This window comes from Pempheris klunzingeri, chromosome 5 (assembly GCF_042242105.1).
Source record: "Pempheris klunzingeri isolate RE-2024b chromosome 5, fPemKlu1.hap1, whole genome shotgun sequence".
Lineage (NCBI taxonomy): Eukaryota > Metazoa > Chordata > Actinopteri > Acropomatiformes > Pempheridae > Pempheris > Pempheris klunzingeri.
This window is the reverse complement of record NC_092016.1, coordinates 6,543,547-6,566,490: the sequence shown is the minus strand read 5'-3', so window position 1 is coordinate 6,566,490 and position 22,944 is coordinate 6,543,547. Positions and strand designations below refer to the sequence as shown.

General features: G+C 40.4%; 1 protein-coding gene across 1 annotated transcript in view; it reads right to left on the bottom strand.

Annotated features, from left to right (window-relative positions):
• Positions 1-22,944, bottom strand: part of LOC139201019 (metabotropic glutamate receptor 8-like) — a 121,136-nt gene that overhangs the window by 46,730 nt on the left and 51,462 nt on the right. The window contains exons 3-5 of the mRNA XM_070830222.1: positions 6,528-6,663; positions 5,428-5,582; positions 5,197-5,334 (exon numbers count right to left, since the gene is read on the bottom strand). Coding sequence (XP_070686323.1) covers positions 5,197-5,334; positions 5,428-5,582; positions 6,528-6,663 — 429 coding nt within the window. The remainder of the gene's footprint in view (positions 1-5,196; positions 5,335-5,427; positions 5,583-6,527; positions 6,664-22,944) is intronic.

Genomic DNA, 22,944 nt, shown 5'->3' with positions numbered 1-22,944 from the left:
GTAACACTATCATGTTCCGGTTTTAATTCAAACTACTGTTCAAACATGGGACAATATTTGATTATTAATGATCAATTTGAATTTGAAATTCAGTGTATAAGTGCAACAGATTGTCACTCCAATCCTCTCCTGACCTGCTATTGTATCAGTAAACTCAACCTTTGTTCTGTTTGTGGATGGGAGATGGAGGACATTGGGTAGATGGAGAATCATGACAAACTATTTCAAAGTTAGTGATGTGAGGAAGGATTTTGGATTTAACACCATGAATGCAAGAACTAAGAATATAAGTGAGGCTGAACTAAACAATGTCATCTCTCCAACAAACTTTATAATTACACTACATGGACAGAGTTCAAATGAATTCCAACACATTATATGTCAGTTTTCATTTGAGCAGCTCGCTGAAGGAGCCAGGCTGCTGAGAGAGGAGACTACAGCAGGCGTTCAGACAGAAAACAGCACCAGGGGGTGCTTCAGGTACCAGTGAGATATAAGATATGATCCAGGAAGTCCAATTTGATTAACAGATCCAAGACGTTGGAGATTTAACAGATGCCAGAAAACAGAACAGAAGTTTATACGGTAACAATCTCACACAGGAATTTACAAGTTTGCCAGCAATTATTACATCTGTCATCATGACAATCGAGAGGTAAATAAACAAAGCAGTTACAAAGTAATCTGATTTACCGCCACAGTATTTTTTGCCACTGCTCCACCTGACTGCGTCCTCTCAAATGAAATTGAGGGTTTTGATTTTTGACGCAGGGTTAAAGTTGGTTTGAACCTGGCTTAAGGACCTGCTCATGCTGAGCTGAACTGCAGATGTGAATACATTCCCTTCACTAATCCAGTAGGCAAAGTTGTCTATGTTCGTGTATGGCCAGTGGCCCAGACTCATCATCTGATCTATTTTTCATCATACCTGGTTGCTGTGAAACTTGTAAAATGGACAGAACAAGAACACTCCTGGTCACTTGGAGTGTACTTGTCTAATGTGGACAGTGCTTGAGCGATGACTGGCGATGTTTCACAAGAACACAAGAAAAGACAAGAACAGAGAAAACCCAAATGAAAGATGTGTTCAGACAGAGAGTAAAGAGAGCCTTGTGTTATTTGCATGAATTTGGCTGCTGGACTGTTATTGGCCTCAAACAGCCGATGTACTACCTGTGCAGCCAGATGTTAGCTGTAAGCTAGCTGGCTACGGATGCAGTGACCATTTCTGTGGGACTGTTTCTGTCTGTGTGTGTTCAGCTCAGCCTCTGTTGTTTCCCTCCAGTCCCTCTCCCTTTTCCTGCCTTAGTACATCTATGAAGTAGAGGAAGTAGAAGTGGAAGTAGAAGGAAGCCTGAGGACTTTTGTGTGTGTGACTTTTTCATGTTTAAGAAACATTTTTAACTTGCACTCATCCTATTGTTCCTTTTGTTTTTTGTATATTCTTGTTAAATTTCTGTTCTTTGCTCATTTTCTAGATGCTTGTAAAAAAAAAAAAAAAAGGGAATTCATTACTATTATCTTCAGGCTTCCCTGGTAAGTAATCTTTATAACCACAAAAATCTTAAATCCTCAGCTCCCTGGCAGAAGGTTTGAGAAAGCACTGCCCTCTTCTCTTCCAGCTGATTGTAATCGCCATGAGATGATGATTATTCATCAGATGAAAGCTGTGAGTTACACTACAAACATTGTTTCATATTCATTGTTACACTCAGTATGATTGAGTGAATGCTGGATTAATTACTGACTGAGGATGTCAGAGACGCGCCGTGTCGCAGGGTCGAGAACTCGGGCTCCGAAATGATTATCCAGTATGTTAATTGGCATTCAGCGCCGGTCAGACATCCAACTCATGAATATAAATGGAGGAGAGGTCAAGTGTTGGCGTAGTCCAAAGATACAACAGACCCTATTAACCGTCCAACAGGGAGCAGACCCTGGACAGCCATCATGGAGTAACATACCGATGTTTTCTCAGATTCTGTGGATTTTAACTCATCATCCCGCAGTGGATACAGCAAAATATAATCCCTCTCGTGATGCCACATTCGTATCTTTTTCTTTCTGTTTTATTGGGCTGTCCCACCTGGTCGTTATCCCGGTCAAACAAGGCCCTGCACGTGCCACTCTCAAACCGTATACATTTATCTGCTGATTTAACAACCTCCACTCATCTGGTTTCCATCAGGTGCTGCAGGCATTTGCTCCCATTCAGACACAAGAGCTTAAGTGAGGTCTAACACTGATGTTGGGTGATCAGGCCTGGCTCACAGTCGGTGTTCCAGTTGATGTTAATTACATTAATGAAAAACGACAATGAAATATATTATATTATAGGTATAGTAGGTCACTGAATCACATCATTTAATGTGACTTAGCAGCATTAGCTGTTATTAATTAACGTAACAGCACTTTTGACTGTATCAGTATTTTAAACAAGAGTAATATCAACACTATTAATGTAATATATTTCTAAAAGAGGTCTTGTTTTACAATGAAGCTTCATTGTTTTCATTCGACTGGCTAGTTTGAAAAAAGGATCCGAGCATCTTGATCATTTCATCTTTTTTTCAGGTAGAGGTAAGTCTGCTGTTGTTTCAAGATTATTTTTCTGGCACTGTACTGAAACATAAAACACAGGGAGAGAGTATGACATGCTACAAAGGCCCACAGACACATTTTAAACATGGATCCCTGGCAAGAGCCTTCAAAAGCTCCAATACATCCAAAACAGCGCTGGCAGGATCCTGACGAGGAGGCGGAAATATGACCACATCACACCCATTCTCCACTCACTTCTCAGGCTTCCCATTCACCTCAGGACCGAACACAAAATATCCCTCCTCACCCATAACTGCATTCATGGAAACGCACCAGTCTACCTCAAGGAACTCCTCTCCCTCCAAACCTCCTCCAGAAACCTCCGGTCTGCCAGCAATTACCGCCTCTGCCCCCCCAGAACAAAATTGCGCACAATGGGTGACCGGGCCTTCCAATCTGCCGCTCCACGCCTGTGGAATGCCCTCCCAGACCACCTGAGGGCCCCTCAGACGGTGGACTCTTTCAAAAGCAACCTCAAAACCCATCTCTTTAAATTGGCTTACCCTCTTGGGAACAGCACCCTGCTTTTATGTTTTCTCTCTGTCTGCTTTTATGTTGCTGTTTTACCTGCTTTTATGTTGTTTTATCTATTTTTTTAAAATTGTAGCACTTTGACATCTGTACTGTCAGATATAAAGTGCATTATAAATAAAATGCATTATTATTATTATTATTATTATCTTGTGGTTATATGATGCTGTCCCCTGATATAAATGTATCTTGCATTATTCAGACAATCACTACAGCTCTGGAGTTTCATTTATTGAAAATATTCACAATTTAAATCACAATATTAATCGGAAATATTAAAATTAGATTAGCTTAGTTTGAAAATCAAATCATTCAGCCCTACATTGAGGGTTTTAAAGGTTTCACTGGTTTTGTCATTGAGTGCGTTGCTCTGGTGGGTACTGTATACCCGAGGGAGAAGCTTTCAGGAAATGCAACAGTTCTTCTAAAAACTTTGAATTTGAAAATAACTCCAGTTGCAGTTCTTTAGGATCTTTCTGTATAAACTAAATCAATGCTGATTCACCGGGTTTGGTTTGTTGGCTGCTCCACTTTCACTGTCAGTGATAATTTATCTACAAGACTTACTTTTTATAGAATTACTCAGTAAACTTCTTTATAGGAGAACAAACACGAGCTAGCAGAGAAAATCTCCAGAGCTCCAACAATCAACAAGCTCTACTTTATAATAAAAAGTTTACAGGTTTATTTTACTGTGCTGCCGCAGTGTGATGCATCCTTCATTTTGAAATAAAAAAGCAGATAAGGATCTCATCAGATGGAGTGATGATGGAGAGAAGCAAAGAAACTAGAAAAGTGATACAATAACAACCAAGGCAACAACATGGCTAAAAAACGGATGTACAGGAAGCTAGCTGGTGGACTGCAGCTATAAATGGTGCAATAACTTACCTCTGTGTAATAATTTGTAATAATAATTTTTAATACAAGGCTTAAAATAACTGTTGAAGATGTAAAATGATTTAAAACAGGACTTTGTTTATCCTTGTTTCCTCTTCACCCCCCTTAGATTTACCTGGTGGCCCTTTGGAGGAGCCTGCCCCCTCACTTGAGAACTACAGAACTAAATTACCTATAAAGTAGTTAGTAGTTAAAGTAGCTCCACCTCAAACAGCTACAACAGAAAAATAATAACTTACACATTTTATAGATTACAGAATGTTTACTAGTAGTGGAGGAGTATTGTCACACTGTAGTTTGGGTATTTCCAAAGGATTTGAGAGCTTCTTGTTTATCTTTACATCTTGTTTCTGCCCCTGAAATCACTCTCAGCCTCATCAGAACAGCTGATTCAGGAACAAATGATTTAAAACAATCATGGTTTTGTAGTTCTGAGGCTTTTGACTGCAGAGTGGAAGCAGAACAAACTTGATTTTCATGATGTGATTTTGGCCGTTGCTTCAGGAAGAGGATTAGAGGAGAGAGTGTGTGTGTGTGTGTGTGTGTGTGTGTGTGTGTGTGTGTGTGTGTGTGTGTGTGTGTGCATGGCGGGATGCAGCAGAGAGTTTGAGGTGTTTGAAGAAATCACAAGTAGGAAAGTAAATCATTACATTTCTTAGTCAAGTCAAGTCAGTTTTATTTTGTAGCCCAAGATCACAAATGAGCTTCAAAGTTGCTTTAAAGGCCAAAAAAATGGAGCTGCGCCTTTGACAGCTGGTTCACAGGAGGACAGGAGGAGGTAGAGGAAGGAGACGGAGATAGAGAAGGAAACAGGAGAAAGAGGAAGGAAGGAAAGAAGGAAAAGGTAGAGAAGGAAAAGAAGAGAGAGAACGGAAGGAGGAGGATGAGCAGGAAAGGAGAATGTAGGAGAAGGAGGGAGAAGATAGAGGAAGGAGGTGGAGATAGAGAAGGAAATGAAGAGGTAGAGAAGGGAAGGAGGTAGTGAGGGAGAGAAGGACATAGAGGAAGGAAAGGATGATTTAGAGAAGGAAAAAAGGTAGAGAAGGGGCGAAGGCGGTAAAGAAGGAGGTAGAGAAGAAAAAGATGAGGTGGAGAAGGGCAGGAGAAAGTAAAGAAGTTTATGCCGTGCCATGCCATGTTGACCTTTGACCTTGGCGCTCTTACCTGTACATTTCTTGGGGCTGCCAGGTCTCTTGCCGTGCATCCCCAGCTTGCAGCTGAAGTTCTCCTCCCAGAACTCAGCGAACCAGACGTTCCTGCGGTTGTTGGACAGGGAGCGACTCTTGAAGTAACGGTCGAACGCTGTGGAGAGTAGAAAAATGTTTTCACTATGACGACCTCCCTTAAAACGTCTTCAGAGATGTGGTCGGGTTTGTTCTGTACTTCCTTCCTCACCGTCCACTGATGCCCTCTTGGGGAGGATGGTGACGGCGCCCTCGGCCACCCGCTCCTGTTGGACCACCGGAGAGATCTTGGAGCCCCAGCTGTCAGAGCCCACCCACAGGAAGTGACCCGTTAGGTTGTTGCGTTTCGCTGCATCCAAGATTCGCCTGTCGCGGTCACAGGTGAGACAGCCAGTGAGAGAGAACAGAGAATCAGTGCTCACTTCTCCCTAAAAATAGGTATGGAACATTTTCCATGACAAGAGTCTCACTGTGCGCAAGGAAATTCATTAAATAGCTGTTGAGACTTTTACCACAAACCCACAGATTTGTTTTTCTTGTTCAGTGATATTAGTTGTCTAGTTTTCATTAAATGGGTTCAAACGTGAGAGATGATCAGTCTGGTCCTTTACGTTCTCATCCATCTCCTTTTGTCCTCGTCTGTGAGGTCTCGGGATGAGTGATTTCTCTCTCTGTCTGTGATTCAGAGCTGCAGATTAACATCAGCTGGTACACTGATATGGAGTGTGTGTGTGTGTGTGTGTGTGTGTGTGTGTGTGTGCGGGTTTGTGTGTGAGAGATGCTCTCAGTTCAGATAATTGGAAGCTTGTTATCTTAATCTGTACTCAACACTTGGTGGATGATCTGATTAAATGCACAGAGAACATACAGATACAAAATGTATGTGTGCTTATACTGACGACAGTGTGTGTGTGTGTGTGTGTGTGTGTGTGTGTGTGTGTGTTATATTTGGAGATTAATTTCAGATGAACTGGGTTTTAGTCGTTTGTATTCACCACAGTAACCTTCAGAAGATGATCAACAGACTAATTTCAGTTTTACTTTCTAAAAAAGTGAATAAATAGACAATAAAATAATGCCAAATAAAATGCAGGTAAAAATAACTGATTTCCTTTTTAAATTTAAAAAAAAAAAGGAAAAGAGTTTCATTTTAGTATAAATCTCTAGGAAGAAAATGAATCAATGAAATACCTCCAAATCTCCATCCATCCATCCATTTTCTGCCATTATTTGCTGAAAACAGCTGAAAATGTGCCTGTTGGCCTCTTGTTATCAAAAATCACACTTGGGTCTGTGTGTGCGTGTTTTTACCGGATGTCGTCCTCGTTTGCGAACATGATGACAGCGCGGGCGTTGGGCGTCTCCAGGAGACGCAGGATGATCTTGTCGAACTCACCGGGCCTCGGCTCACGAAGAATCTTTAGAGACTGAGCGATACAAACCCCTCCTGAAAAAGAGAGAGAGAGAGAGAGTGAGAGTGATTAACTACAAATCTTCCTTTCAGATTTCTCCTGACATTCCTCGTTCACGTGCAGCTCTGCTGGTTTGTCTGTATGTCTGTTCAGCAGTGTGAACATCTGGCAGTGAACACGCCAACACATCTGCTTCTATCTGCAAATCTGTTAATGAATCACTCCATCTTCGCTCCTGTTTACCCGTCATAATGTTTCTGCTGTAATGTTTTAATTATCTTCACTGCTTGTCTTGTTCTTATTTTAACTCCACTGCTGTGACATGTACAACAGGTCTCACTAAACTCACTAAAGGTCGGGCTGTATAACAGACTCTAAATACTAATATATCATCACTTATATCTCACCAACGGTACGGAGTAGGATTCCTTCAAGCAGCATCTACTGCAAAACACTCATCAAAAACTAATGAAAAAATGTTTGAAATCAATTTTTCCTCAAAAAAAACAACAAATAATAAAAAACAAACAGACTCTGGGTCGATTCTTTTTCAACTCTTACCAAAATAAATGTATTTTTGATCTGCTTTGTTCTGTTTTGTGTGGCTTAAAGGCGGCTGAGGAGGAAAATGAGGATGAGAAGGAAGCAGGACGCAAAAGGATGAGCAGCAAGAGGATGATGAGAGAGGCAAAGAAATTATAGGAAAGCCATTAAAGATGTGGCAAAAGAGGAATAGGCAAAGAAGAGGAGAGAGGACGGAAAGAAATGCTTCGGACCAAATGAAATGATTGGACGGTGGACCTGCCTGTCTACCTCAGGCTAAAGATAGTGATAGTCGTACAAGAATGGCAGAGAAAGTGCATCCAAAATTGAAATTATGGCTCAGCAACAGACTGTGGTGAGTTATCAGCAGAAAGCACATCCAGTGAGCCGGAGAACGAGAGAGAGCCGCTGCTGACCACGACTGTGGTTCAGTGAGCAAACTGCACAAATCACAGCCTCGGAGCCAAGTGAGCAGTCGCTATGAGCTCAAGGTAACATTACATTTGTGACGGCTGTTCTGGTTGTGTTTATATAACTGAGGCATTTAACAAAGTATTTATTTGTTAGGATGAAAAACCAATAGAGGCTTCCAGTCAGCGGTTGTGTACAGAATTAACAAGGGACCTGGCAGCGGAGGACCATTTCCTTTGTCCTCCATCAGTAACGTCAGTCAGGCAAGTGCGCTCACGTGTTGTGGGGGAGAAGCCTTGGAAGAAAGCCTGATGGGGGGGGGGGGTATTTTCACTTGCATACTTTCAATGTCTAGCTACTCTTGCTAGTTTCTCCAACATTGCCTAATCTGCCTTTAAAGGACAGACACACCTTGTTGTGACTTTAAGTCCCTAGTATGGCTCAACCTCTGCAAACTCTGGATCCCACATTTCCCAAAATGCAACTGAATAGCAGCTATTATTATTATTATTATAATTATTACATAAGAAGCCACTGGAGAGGACTCAAAGGACTGAAAAGATTTTTACATGATGACAACAATATAGTTTGATCTCACGGTATTCCGCTTTATTCCAGTTTTATTCATTGCCATTAACGTTATGGCTGGTTGTTCTGCTTCCTGTTCTGCTCTTCCTTCAAGGTTCAGTAATAAAAGTTGATGTTTTCTCTTCATGTCCTCATTGTCACATCATTAAATCCTCTGCTTTGTACACACTGCTGCAAAAAACACACTTGAAGTTTGGAGTATTGTTCCCGCAGCGTTGCCCCTGGGACAGATAAAAGAGAGCAGTGGTGGAGTTTTGAAGACGAACTACGTGCCCCTGACATGAAGTAAAGTGAAGTACAGTAGAAGCTGCAGATGAAGCAAACCTCAGACTGCCTAATTGGCTCTAGAGAGGATTTTTTTTAGCGTTTTGGAGAGACGGATGGACTCTCAATAGAATCTCAAGGGAAAAAGAAACAAGAATCACAGCTAAAAATAATCACGGCCAGCTGATCTGACCTCAATTGTTTAAATAGTAGAGCCCTCTGAGAGCGTCTTATAAGGAGGTAAAAGTGGAGCCAGAGAGTTCAAAGGTTACTGCAGTAGAGAGATACAAAGGTAAAACTATTTCTAAGAAAACCAGCCAATCCACCCAATAGTTATTTAGCCATTTCACTTAAAACCACATATGTGAACCTCTTGGTGGCACGTAAGATAAAGTCAAGGTTACGGTGAAAGAAATCATCTTCTTTCTTTGGTAACACCTCTGGATGGGTGAGCCATTTCTTAATAATACAGCCAAAATGTTGCCTAGGGAGTACTATGTAATTTGGAATAAGACACTCTTAGATAGGTCAGCTGAAGTTCTAAATGTGAAATGTAAATGCCAGTAATAAATGAATGATCAATGGGTATTTAATTGGGTTTTAATGGAGCACTTCTTCCAAAGCAAACATCCAGGAAACCTCTGGGGAATTCATAAAGAAATTACAGACCTATAAAATAAAGTGTCATTGTCACTTCACTGTTGAAGCAGCAGTGTAGCTGTTATAATACTGTATGATATTAAAGAAATGTCACATCGTGTTGAAGTGTTATCTCCATTGAACTAAGAGGAGCTGTTCAGTTCTTGTCTGTTCAGGCTGATCTCAGAAGCTCCAGGGCAAAGGATTAAAAACATTTAAGACCCCGCTGCCATTATCATCATCAGACGGTCCACGGCGAGGCTCACCCCCAGGACACGGCTTCATTTAGCCGCTTTCAGAGTAAAATTGATTCCATTCTCAATTCATTACTATGTTACACAGGTCCATCAGGCCATCAGATTGGAGCTGCAGTATCTCTGCGGTACAGGCCATTTTCTTTTAGCGAGGGTTTGGGATTATATATTTGATGGTTTGAAGGTCAGGCTTCTGAGAGTTCAAAGGCAGCGACATCATCTCACATTTTGGGGAAAGGATTTCTTTTTTACTTCTTCATTCAACTTCATCCCAGTTTTCTTAACATCTGAGGGCCGTATATTTCAAAACCATAAATGAATGGTGAATGGTAGAAGATGTTTGATGCCAAGCAACACCAACATGTCGAAATTGTGACAGTGGTACTTCTAAACATGAAAAAAAAGATAAATAAATCAAAATGTGAGTCTGACGTACAGGAAATATGATCCACAAAGTCCACTTTGAGTAATAGATCCAGGAGTTTGACGGCTTATCAGACACCAAAACTGCCCTCAAATGATTTTTTCAGACATTTTGAGATGTCACTGTAGGAAAAGCACCGGCAAATGATGCAGTCATTGATGGCTGAATTCCATTTAGCTGCTTCAGTTGTTAAAGTGTCCACCAGCCAGTCAAGCTGCATCATGTAAGATGCAACTTGTCTGCCCAAACACCAGATAAGTGTCACCAATTCAGTATCCAGCCAAATGTGAAATATGGTCACAATATCTAAAGATGATGATAAAGTTAAATGATGCGGGAACAACAAAAAAGCTTTAGGGTGTTTTTGCATCCGTAGACACATCTCTGGTCAAACCCTCTTTTTGCTATAGGAATAGATTTAACATGTGATCCTCTGAGGTTTGTAGAGCTGTTTTTTTCTGTGGCATCTCAATGACTTTATCGCTCTCTCCTGCTTGTCCTTGTTGTTTTCGGTGTTGCTCAGCCTTCTTCATGTTTAAGCTACATCCATCCATTCCTGTATAGGACATGATAGCTGCTCCAGAGCTGATATTTTGATTTGAAAATCTTTTGGTCAAACACTTAATTGGACAGAAACAACAAAACTCTGAAACTGTTCATTGCACAATGTTACATCTTTGTAGCAGCCACAGACTCAACTGCGTTCAATCTTTTCTATCAATTACTCCATCGTACCTACCAAAATAAAAGGCATCTGATGGCCTGACTGTTATTGTTTCTCAACCTGCCAGACTTCTTTTTAGCTTCGTCACATCGTCAAAATAGGTCCCAAGTTGTAGTAAACCTGAACTATTCTTATGTCTTGTTTCATTTTGAATGTTCCTACATTTATTTACTTATTTATTATGTACATTTTTGTTTCATGAAGCATCTTCTCCTCCGGAACAATGTTTTCTCAGAACATATTGGAGATGATTCCTGCATTGACTTTCATTAGTTATTTATATTCTATGAAAGGCTGAAGGGAGCCTCTGTTGATACACAACTGCTGTTATTGCATCATATATCGTTGACAGCTACACTGGATTTTACAGCAGGCACCTAACCCCCCTTTAACATCTGTCAATCATCTGTTTGTGGAAAGACACTAATAATTTTCCTCCATAAAAGTTTACAAAGTTATGTTTCTCCTGCTGCTCTGTCACGTCAACAGGATGAAAACTTTTAACTCCTCAATCTCTGGTTATGGCTTTATATCATACTTCTTATTGTCAACAAATCCCGTGAAAAGACTCAAATAAACAATGTGTTAGTCAATCTCAGTACTTTCTGACTTCTCTTTCCTGTCTGTGGCTTTAAGCTTAAAGGCCACTGAAGATGTAAATCTTTAAAATCAGCTCATAAAAAAGAAGTGCCAATTTAAAAACAGCAGTGAATTAATACCCATTCGGTGCTCTGGTGAGTATTTCTCACAGCAGGCTACGTAAAACCGAGCACATCAGCCACAAAATCTCCACAGATGAATAGTTGAAATTTAGGATGGCTCAATTACTTTAAACATGGTACCTGTAAACTGTAAGTATAAACTGTAAGAGATGGAAGCACCTCAACAATGAGTCAGCAGTGAAGTGGTAGACCATGCAAACTCCCAGAATGAGGCCAACGAGTATGTATGCATGCATGTAGCACATAAAAATCCCCTATTATCTGTTGCAATTATCTAAATTGCCTCTGGAAGCTACGTCAGCACACAAACTGTGTGTCGGGAGATTCATGAAATAGATTTCTATAAGCAGCCCGACTGCACATAAGCCCCACATCAGTGGTGTAAAGCGCGCCACAACTGGACTCCGGAAAAGTGAACACATGTTCTATCGATTGATGAATCAATCTTCACTTTATGGCCATCTGATGAATGAGTCTGTGTTTGGTGGTTTCCAAGAGAACGTTACCTGGCAGAATGTACAGTGTATTATGCTGTATGCTGTTAGTTTTGGGGAGGAAGGATAATGTTTCTGGGGCTGTTTTTCAGGATTTGGACCCTTAGTTCCAGTGAAGGGACTTCTTAATGCTACAGGATATGAAAACATTTTAGCCAATTGGACATTTCCAACTTTGGGGCAACAGTTTGGTGAAGCCCCTTTGCTGTAACTGCATGACTGCATGTGTGTGCTGTACACAAAATGAGGTTATACAACTTTAGTGTGGAGAAACTCAACTGGCCTGCACAGAGCCCTGGCCCCAACCCCACTGAGCACCTTTGGAGGGATTGTGAGCCAGGTCTTCTCTCCATCAGTGCCCGACCTCACAAATGCTCTTTGGGCTGAACAGGCACAAACCCCCACAGACATACTACAAAATCTTGTGGAAAGCCTTTCCAGAGGAAGGGTGGCTGTTATTGTAACACCATATGTACGTCCATGGTTTTAGAATGGGATGTCCAACAAGCTCACACGGTCAGGTGTCCACAGATTTTTATCCATGTAGCGTATGTGGGATTGAGTCAAGACAGACTACAGTGTGTGTTCATGGTAATAAAGAAACATGTGCAACAGTGTGGCTCACTGATGTGTTTCTAACAGTTGAGCTCTAGCCCTTAGTTTCATATCAGGCCTTCAAAATAAAGGTATTTTCTTAGATTCATAAAAGGCCTTCAAAATAAAGGTCTGTCTTTCTCTCCTCCTCCACTGACACTGTAACAGCTGACATCTTTCAAATTTCCTTCCGTTGTTTTGCTCATATATTATGAATTGTCACATCAATAAATCTCACAACAAAGAACAAAACAAAGAGCAACTGTACTTAAGCATCAGTTGTTGCCGTGGTGACATGGCAGCCTCCACTGCGTAAATGTCTTGTCTCGTTTACATTCCAGCTGTTCTGTGTTATCTCATAACATGTTGGAAAGTCTTTATCAGTAATGGATGTATAAGAGCATGGAGACATTTCACATTAACTTTATCTTCAGAGATCTCACTGATGATAAATGGCGTTGAGGCTCTGCTCACCTTCACTCTCATGAACTCAATGAACCTCTGAACTGGTTTTTATCTCTCCACACAACAGAGCAAACTCTCTATGTAAACTCTATACTATTATTAGAACACAGCACTCTGAGATTTTTATCCCTCCAAAACAAATTACCTACCTCATCTTATTTTTGTAATTTATCATTTCTTTTTTTCTCTTTTATTCGAGCATCATCCTCCTTCAATGCATTGTTTTTTTTGTACTAAATATGATGTAGTTCTATGCAGTTTAGTGACAATTAGCATGCAGTGTTTCCCCTACACTGAGCCAGCCCTCTGTGGTGCGATCTTGCCACAGAAACATAAGTAATTTCCATTATGAGATTAATAACATGGAGCCGTGAGGTGCACGAGTGGATGGATACTGCAGAGCTGCTCTCATGGGGAACGGTGAAAAGAACTTCACTGAGTACCTGAGGTGTTTTTCACCAATGAAGGCACTTTAAGACCATAAGGATTCATCTGGAGGGCCGAAAGCGATGCTGATTATTAACTACACTCATTGTTCTGAGTTGTGTTTTATACAGTCAACATAGGTGGTTTGTGATGCACAACACACTACCCACTAGGCCATTAGATCAGTTTCACCCTGCAGCGTGGATACAAATCTGACCTTTAGCTCCCATCACAACAGTCCATTTAGCTCGCGGGTTCTGCATCTCCTAAACCTTTTCCAGTTTCTCTTTTTTTCCTGTTTGTAGCCTACATACGGTACAAGCGTCCAGTAAGGATTGTATGTCAGTCTATGTGGGTTCATAATTATCTGGTTTGGCATAACAAAGAAAGCTGGCAAAAATTCCCACCCTGTCAGAACTCCTGATTAAGTTCAATTACATTTTACAACAAAACTGTGTCTGATAATAAACACATTTATCTGTATGAAGGCAGCCAAGGAGAGTGTGTAAAATCAGAGTGGTTCTCTGGAGCTTCCTGAGGGAACCACTGCAGATAAATGTGGAAATTATAAAGATGGACACACACGACATGATTTTAATGAGGTTTAGATTCAGCTGAGACTTTTCCAATAGAAGAAAACCAAAGTGGAAAATCAGCCACTGAGGCTCTTTCTGCTGCGCTCAAATCCACTACATTAACTTTGGGTGACAAAGTAGGAAATAATCAGTTAACAGACCCTGCATGAAATGTTTTCATGTACAATTTTACACTCCAACATGCCGCGCAGTCACACACACTCGCGCGCAGATTTGATAATATGGGAATGTGCTCCCATTTCCTGAGGAACAGATAAGGAAATCCCTACTGCTTCTAAAAGGCTGAGGATTTACTTTAAGCTCTGCAGGGAACATCTCTGCTGTAAGCTGCTGCTCTCAACTGAAGGAGTTAACCCACTAAACGCTATATAGATATATGAATTTTAAAAAAGAAAATGGAGAATCATTACCTAGCATCGGCATCTTTTTAAAGTGGTATTGTCATTTGGACTGAAATTACCTGCACTGCAGTCTGTTGTATACATGTGACATTATTGAATATTTAGCTGAAGCTGGTGCCATGTTTTCTTTTTGTAATTTTTATTTTACATATTTGGGACCTTCTGGTTTCTGCCACAGTGATAAATAAATCAACTTTGAGCAGCTCACCTCAATTATCAAAACTCCCTGAGAGTCCGAAAAGACTAGAAAAGCCTTCTGAAAAATGACATTTAACTCACCTGGTTTTTATTTTACCTACATCAGCTTATTTGATAAACACAGTTTCTTTTTGGAAGTGTCTTATGTGAATGGTTTAATGCATGCCAATCAGTCAGTCAGTCAGTGTTGGGTTTTTAATTAGATACATCTGTGGGATGGGTTTCATACATTTTTCAGTAATTTAACAGCAATAAAAGAACACAGAAAAGTAAACAGACAGCATATTATTAGAGAATGAGAACAGTATTTTCGTTGTAAAGGAAACCTTTGCTGTGCAATTAAAATCAATCAATCAATCAATCAATATACTTTATTAAACCCCGAGGGGAAATTCCATTAATGTTTTTGATTTTGTCAATACAGTGTTTAAACATGGAGGAAGTCTTAAGTTTGTTAAATAATAAATAAAAAGAAGCAGATTAGAAAACAGGGCTCATGTGATAATAAAACATCCTGCCTCTCAGACTTTGGTTTGAGATACATAAAGACCTCAGCTACTATTTGACAACTTCCAATAGTCATCTGTTGCTGGAAATGTGCAAACCTCATATGAATGTAATTAAATTTTTTTTTTTATTATTATGGCAGCGGGGAGAAAGTTCTACATTGTTAATATGTTAAAATGGGAGCTAGAAAACTGTGTTTTACAAGCAGAGGCCTTTGTCTTTCACACACAAGCTCAATTACAGCAGTTTTAATGATGTGGAATCAAATGAAGCGTACTAGCCGGACAAGGGACCAATGAGAGGGAATAATACAATTTCACTTCGCTTTTCATGTCACTCGAGGAAAGTCACGCAGCGCGAGCCTCTGAACTCCAGGAGGGCCACATAAACACAGTCAGAACATTCAAAGGCACGCCAACTAATAGAATTATGGGTAAAAATACATATCATTAAAGCTAGCCCCTGGCAAAGCCTTTTCACTGACCTTTGATTAGCAGTTCACCATGGCAGCGAGTGTTTGTGTAAACCCCGCTCTTTAAAGTACTGAGTCGGAGTGACAGATAGAAACAGGACGTATGTACCCTCTCGCCTCTTTCATTCCTCGCCTTTGAGCTGCTGAACACCGGACCATAAAGGGTTTCCTGGGTAACACATGCACAGCCTTCACTTGAAAGTCAGATGAAACAAGGGAAGCAGTGTACCCACGAAGCTCTCAGTCTACTTTAAAGTAAAAATCTCCCTTAAGCTTCAAAGCGCCTTCTTGGAGTATTTGAGATTCTTCGCGAGTCTTCTTTCGCGTCAATTTCAGGAGTTTGAATCTACCAATTAAACTTTCATTCATGTAAAATCAACAAATATTTAAGGTAGTCAGTTTAATAGTTTTAAATCAAGACTGCAAATGTTTGAAGAAAGTAACCTGTGAAAAATAAGGTGTGCAAAACTTACAGACTTACAGACCAACAGAAATCTCAACATTAAAGGCTAAATGTAGATTCATTCGATAAGGAATTGCCATTGACTGATTTGCTTAAAATTTGCCAACATCAAACTGTATTGATAGTATCGATCTTTAATGGGCAGGATTTGTTTGCCAACTAGCCATGTAAGTAGTCGCCAAGTCACCAAGAATCCAGCAGCTCAGTGATTTTCAAAGCATCAACAGGAAGCATCAGACTTCCTTTCATCAGACAGTCCTCTCTAAACCCGCCAGTTTAAACTGCCTATTACTCAGCTATATAGATCAGACATTATCAGACCCAGGAAATTTGGTCTAGAACTTCACATGGCTATAAAAATATCCACACAGCAGGAAAGGAAAGTCAGAATTGGGACACTTTCAGCTGCAGTGTGAAAGATCTTTCAGTCCGATCTGGGCTTGTTAACAGTAGCAGAAATTTTGGCTCATGCTTGGGCTCGGACCCAGTGACCCACATATGAAACAGCTTACAGTGTTACAAGTTCTCTGAACTGTGCCAGGGAGAGGATGGTGTGCCAAATTTCACAAAATAAGCACCACATTAAAATACAAATGAGGAGAGAAACGTATTGTCCTTGCAGATGGGATTTAAGTGGAATAGCTCATTGTTGAAAATGCAGACTAGACAAACCAAACTATTCAGTCTTCAAAACTATATTAAACAGTTTTATCTGCAAGACTCCTTAGTAAACTTTAACGAATGTCAACCAAACATTTTAGTTTAGATGAACCTTAGATAATTTAAACTAGACTGTTTCATTTGATAAGCTGTTAGTTGAAATTAATCAAACGAATTCGGTTTAACAATTGAACCCTTGGCTAACATCACTCAACTCTTAAACAATTAGCTAACAACAGGCAAACATTTTAGTTGCTGAGCTGTATCAGTATCTACCCTGGATTGTTTTAGTTGATAAACTGTTATCTGAACTTAATCTAACTGTTTAACGTGAACCTTTGGCTGAAACAAACTTCTGAAATGAACCTGCTAATTTAGCTTTCTTGAAAACTATTTAGGCTTTTACTTTTTACCATTACCTAAATGATCCATTACCTATCTTGAACTTGATGAAAATCTTGTGTTCAAGTCCAGAAATAGTTATACTATAGTTATAACATCCCTTCCAAAGATTTGAAATAAAGGGTTTATCATGGATCACTGAAAATGTACCATAAATCTATTTGCAGGAGCTTTGTGCTAAAGTCATAATATCCACCTTTTCAACACAGAAAATGACTAATCAGTTACAGGTTTCTTTCTACAGATGGAATCCATCATTTTGTATTAAAATCCACATTTCCAAACCCATAAAAAGATGTGAGACAGTGACTGAGCTTCCACTGTCCAAATATGAATTTCAAACATTTAACTTTAGAGACAAGAGAGTATCCTTTGAAAATTTGAAATATTAATCAGCAAAGTTTTCTAACCCCCATTTAACTTTCCTTCTCAGTCTCACCTAAAAACTCTAATGAGCTAATTTAGAGCATCATTATATGAGTAGTGAAGCAAATGAAGAGGTGAAGAGGATGGTGATGATCCATGTCTGCTGGCTCTGGTTCAGTCTCCCAGCCTGACTCAACATCTGTCTACCCCACTGACAAACAGGAGGACATGGGATGAATATGCGCCCTGTGTTGAGAATGGGTTATCTTCATACTCAGATCTTTTTAAAACCACATCAAAATACAACTTTTGCTTTCAAGACATTTAACTTAGTATATTTTTCTGTTCTGCTGTTTTCTTCTGGAAAGCTAGTCCATATTGTGACTCTAAAAACTGTCTGCAGCTTGTAAAGGTAAATAATGAGCTTATGTGATCGTCGTTATTGAAGGTAGCCCTCGACTTACACAGAACAAGTGCTGCACAAAAGAAGTCATATCTGAAAGATTTATCAGGCAGTAAAACCAAAGGGGTCATGTGAGTTTTCCCATCCAGTCTACATGTGTTGTGTGCACTTGCAGAAGGCTCATGTATGTCCTCAAGGGAATCCTGTGGGGAGTATTGTTGGAATATCGGGTACCCGGTCTGCTGCTACAAGCCATCCAGTCGTTGTATAACCAAAGTGAGAGCTGTGTCCGTACTCTTGACACAAATTCAAACACGTTCTCAGTGAATATTGAACTGTCTGGTTTTGGACCATCAGACTTGTGTCTTGTGTTTTTGCAGATGATGCAGATCTGTTGGCTTCACCAGACCACAACTCCCAGCACGCATTGGGGTGGTTTGCAGCAAAGTGTGAGGCAATCAGAATGAGAGTCAGCACTTATAAGTTTGAGGCCATGATAATTCTTCGCCAGGAAACAGTTGACTGCTCTCTCCATTTTAGGAGTAAGTTGCTGCCCCAAGCGAAGGAGTACAAGCATCTGAGGGTGTCATTCACGAGTGAAGGTAAAACGGAGATGGACCAACGGGTTGGAGCGTCGAGATGCCGTCCCAGACCATTTTGGTGAAGCTGAGGTGGACAGCAGAGCTCTCCATTTACCAATCAATCCAGGCTCCAACCCTCACCTATCGTCATGAGCTTTGGGTGGTGACCAAAAGAATGAAATCAGATGTACAAGAGGTCGAAATGGGTCTCATATATATTGATATATATTACTTAATTTATTTGATTTAACAGAGCATTAAACAAACATAAGGGTACCTCACAAACAAGAACATGTGTAAAGCATCTTTTTGCAGACATTTTCAGATCCTGTTCAAGCTGATTCTCATAGAGATGATTTGGCACCAATGACTTCATGAAAGCAGAAATTTTATGTAAAAAGATGATTTGATTATTACTCAGTAATGATGTAGCGTATGTTGAATTTAATAGAGCAAAACTAATGAAAACATGGTCCTTTCATCATAGGGTTAGGGTCAGGTTAAGGTCCCGTATAATTCCTACACCATCTTCCATCATGTGAGAGGAAAATAAAACAAGCTCTGATTTCTGTTTCTGTCTTGCGTTATTACCAGAGGCTTTTCCTTTTGTTTGAAGCCTGCGAGCGTTCTGCAGCGTCACATCCATTACATTCGTTAACCTCTGTGCACTTCAAATACTTCTGCTGCTGGATGAAGCATCAGTGCGGTGTGGGGTGGGGTCTGTCATCCCACAGTGGGAGTAGGTGATGAAATCCACCGAAACAGCTCATCACTGCGACTCAGTCGGGACCTGTGTGATACTTCTCAAGGTTATTCTGTGTGTCCGTCACACGAGGAAAAAATCATTAATCCCTGCTCTGTTGAAACACTAGGAGAAACTGTCTGCTGATGAAGCGAAATTCTTTCTTTTGATTCGGAAGTTACAGACAAGCTGAAACAAGGAGTCATCTACCATATTTCATAACACTGTCACAACTTCTTGAAAGACGGTTGATATGTGTTGATGCTGGGAAGTCGTTGGTGCAGCCCATTGTAATGACTCATGTCAATCCTTAAAAGGCAGGGTATGTGACTTATTTCAGAAGCATTTTTTGTTATCTTTGTTGAAAATGTCAGCCCAACAGCAATCAATGAATCAAATGGTTTGACAAAAAACAAGAAAAATCCAATGCCCCATCAATGATATTAATATTGGACAGAGATAATAAGCACAAAGTTTTGCTAAGATTATGCAGCAGAATAATGTTACATTTAGTGCAGATATCATGTAAAAACTGTTGAAAGTTTTTTGAATTGATTCCCCAGTCCTTGAAGTCAGTCACATGAGCTAAAATTTGTCAGCTAGAATGCTAACCTTATCTAGCTGCTTTGTTAGCTTGCTAGCTAAGAAGAGACCACAATGCAGAAGGATATCAGTTTCATTATTGTGCATCCAGTACAGCGATAGGTTCAGGATGTTTAGCCTAGCTTAGCACAAACACTTCAAGCAGGGGAAAACTACAAGTTGTTAGCCAACAAGCTAATCACAGTTTATCTTGTAGAAAGAAAGGTTCAGTTGAAAGAGTTAAGACACAGCTCAAACCTGACATAAATCAAAAATTATTATTATTATTAGTAAAACAAAGTGAGCGAGGATTCACGGGTGAACTGTTTTTCTGGAGGCAGAGAAAAACAATCCTTTGTTCAATTTGTGCGTCACCATCATTGTTAACGAGCTCTGGGTAATTGGAGCGCTCAGGGTTTCTTGCAGCTGATGATGTATTCAGTGAGAGCAGCTCGTTCTGAGCCTCCTCCCTCGCTCTGAGGACTCGGATAGAGTGAGAAAATAAAGGCGTCACAATGGGACACTCGTTTTACATTTGTTTCTTTAATTGCCACTAAAAGACTGCAGATTATCCTGAATTACAATTTCTTGACATTGCAATGCCACAGAGACACCACTGAGAAGCTGAGGAGCAGCTGTGGAGGTTTAAGTTTCCCTGTAAAAACCTGTAACTATGGACCAGACTGAGAAGGACAGCTGCCAGAGATAGAAACAGTGTTTACAACACAAATCAAAATCCCACAATGGACTAATCATGAACTAATAACTTAAGGGTGTGCACATCCATTTTGGATCAACGCTGTTTGAGTGAACTTGGTGATGAACACATTGTATTTCGTATACCTTCTTCACAATAAAAGCTTCTCCCTGGTTTACATCTGCAGTAACTTACAACTCTGAAAGCGATCACGTACAGACAAGAATGCAAGAGTAAAAGTATGGTCGACACTACAAAGGTGAGAGCTAAACACAGAGAGACTTGAAGGCTTCTCTCTAGTCTGCAGCACAGCCACAAAGCTGCTGAAGACAGAAGCTTCAGAGGAAAAACCCAATTAATGTCCCCTTGATGAAACAACACATTTATGCGCAAGAATTTTGCTATGCACACAAAATTAGACTAATATCTTTTTTTTTTTTTTTTTGGCACATCCGGTCAGCTGTGGTCCAATTACTATGATGTTGAAATGTAGTTCTTACAAGAAAAAATGCTTTTATTTCAGCAAGGTGACAAGAGCGACTGGCAGACTGGCTTCGGTCATTCATTATCTTAGATATGGACATGGTAACACCATTAAACAGACAGATTCATTTGTTGAAATAGTTGCTTCTGAAATAACAGATTTTTCCCCGACTACTTTGGTTTGCAGGTAGCAACAAAGACACATAAAGGATAATGCCCGACGAGGTGTCCATTAATGATCTCTTTGGAGGCAACTGGTTCTCTGCCTCTAAGCCATCCATTAATTTCTGATAATGGACACCTCGCAAGGCATTATCCCGCTTATACCATGATCATTTCCCAAAGAAAAAAAATAGGACCATTCATTAATATTTGTATGTGTTTAGCAACCAAAATCTACAGTTTTTCACAAGCTGTAACTCAATTTCCCCTTTAACGCCTGAGGGTCTGACTAATACATGGGTCAAACATAAATAGAAACATTGTTCACTCCTCCAGTAAATAGAACCGATCGTAAATACGATTTGGCAACGGGAGATATTTCCAGTCTGCACAGCTCATAGATCCCTTTGGCTCCAGAAAGCTAACGTTATGTTAGCAAGATTCAACATAAATAACACTGCGTACGGGTGACAATCTGTACATATGATGTCACATGTTCAGCAACAAAACTAGCTAGCTAACCAGCTATGTCACTGTCCCCAAATCAATATCAATATTTTCACAAACAAATGAATGGCGATGTGTAACGTTACTGTCGCTGCAGCCTGAAGTAGCGAGCTGAATGTGAGAGGTGAGATGATCGCTGGTGCCGACTTCACCCTTCAGGATTGTTGACAGTTTTTCAGGATAGCAGACAAAAGCTCCAGATCACCAGCTCTCCCCTGTGAACGGGGATCATTGATGTAAGCAGTTCAAAGACGTGATCAGGGAGTGATCATGTGATCCAAAGTGTCAGTGAGATCAGAGGGGATCAGTCTACTTCTTGTGTGTCTTCATCTTGTGGTGTTCAGACACTGAAGGACCAGAGGTACACTCACTGTTGGAAATAAGCTAGCTTGGTAAGGTGCTGCAACAAATTGTAATCAGAGTCTCTGACGGCGACTCTGTTGCTATGGTTACTCCGGCCGGTGCATTAGTGTAGACGGAGAAGAGACAGTTATTATACTAATTATTAGGTGTCCAGTATCACTTTTTAACGGACACCCTGGAGCCAATCAGCATAGAGTATTTGCCCAGACGATGGTATAAAAGGATTTAACCACCTGCTTGGTTTTGTGCAGGTTGTCTCTCATGTGAATTATGTGTGGAAACAGTTTCCAGGTCCCTTCAGTAAATTCAGAGATCTTGTTTATGCTTGTGTGATTTCTTTAATTGCTTCACATTTTTCCTTCATTTGCATTTGTGAGAAAAAGGTCAGTTGTGTTCTTAGGGCAGTTTGTTTATGAACTCCAGACAAAGCTCCTAAATGACTTTTTCCTCTGCGAGCAGCTGTCTTTCACTGCTCCTCACCTCACTGTGTTCGACTGGCCACCGTTAATGGATGTCGAGTGTTTTATTTGTTTGAGCTGCTGACTACAGACGAGTGATTTCGCTATGTTAACTTATTCTCGAGGGGAGAAAGGTGAAGGAATCCCCTCGCCATAAAATATTCATCTCTTCCTCAGGCTGCATGCAGGCAGAACAGGGGGGGGGGGGGGGGGGGGACTCTTCTCTCCAGGAAAAATGAAAAGAAATAAACAACAGATGACAGGAACACTTAAAATATGGATTAATGGACAATTTCCTCCATGAGCGGACAAAAATATACAGCAAAAATGGAAATCGCCAACTTAACAGGGACAGGTGAGGTGAGACAGAAAGTATTTATGTCTCATTTGAGAGAGAGAGAGAGAAAAAAATAGTTTACGGGATAAAGAAGTACAGAAAGAAAGATGGAGGAGGATGATGAGCTGAGAGAAGGGAGAGAAAGAAAAGCAGATTATCTTCTACAGGCTTTCACACTTCTGAGGAAGAAAAGAGACGGGTGAGTTTTTTTCCACGGCGACTGATCCGACAGAACGTCAGCGAAAATACAACACCATCACACCCTCCATTTAATCTGCTGCACACACACAGAAAACACACACACACACACACACACACACACACAGGGCCGCACGGTGCACTGCTGCGTAATTTGACTGAAAACTGTTTGAATGAGAGGAATATCTGC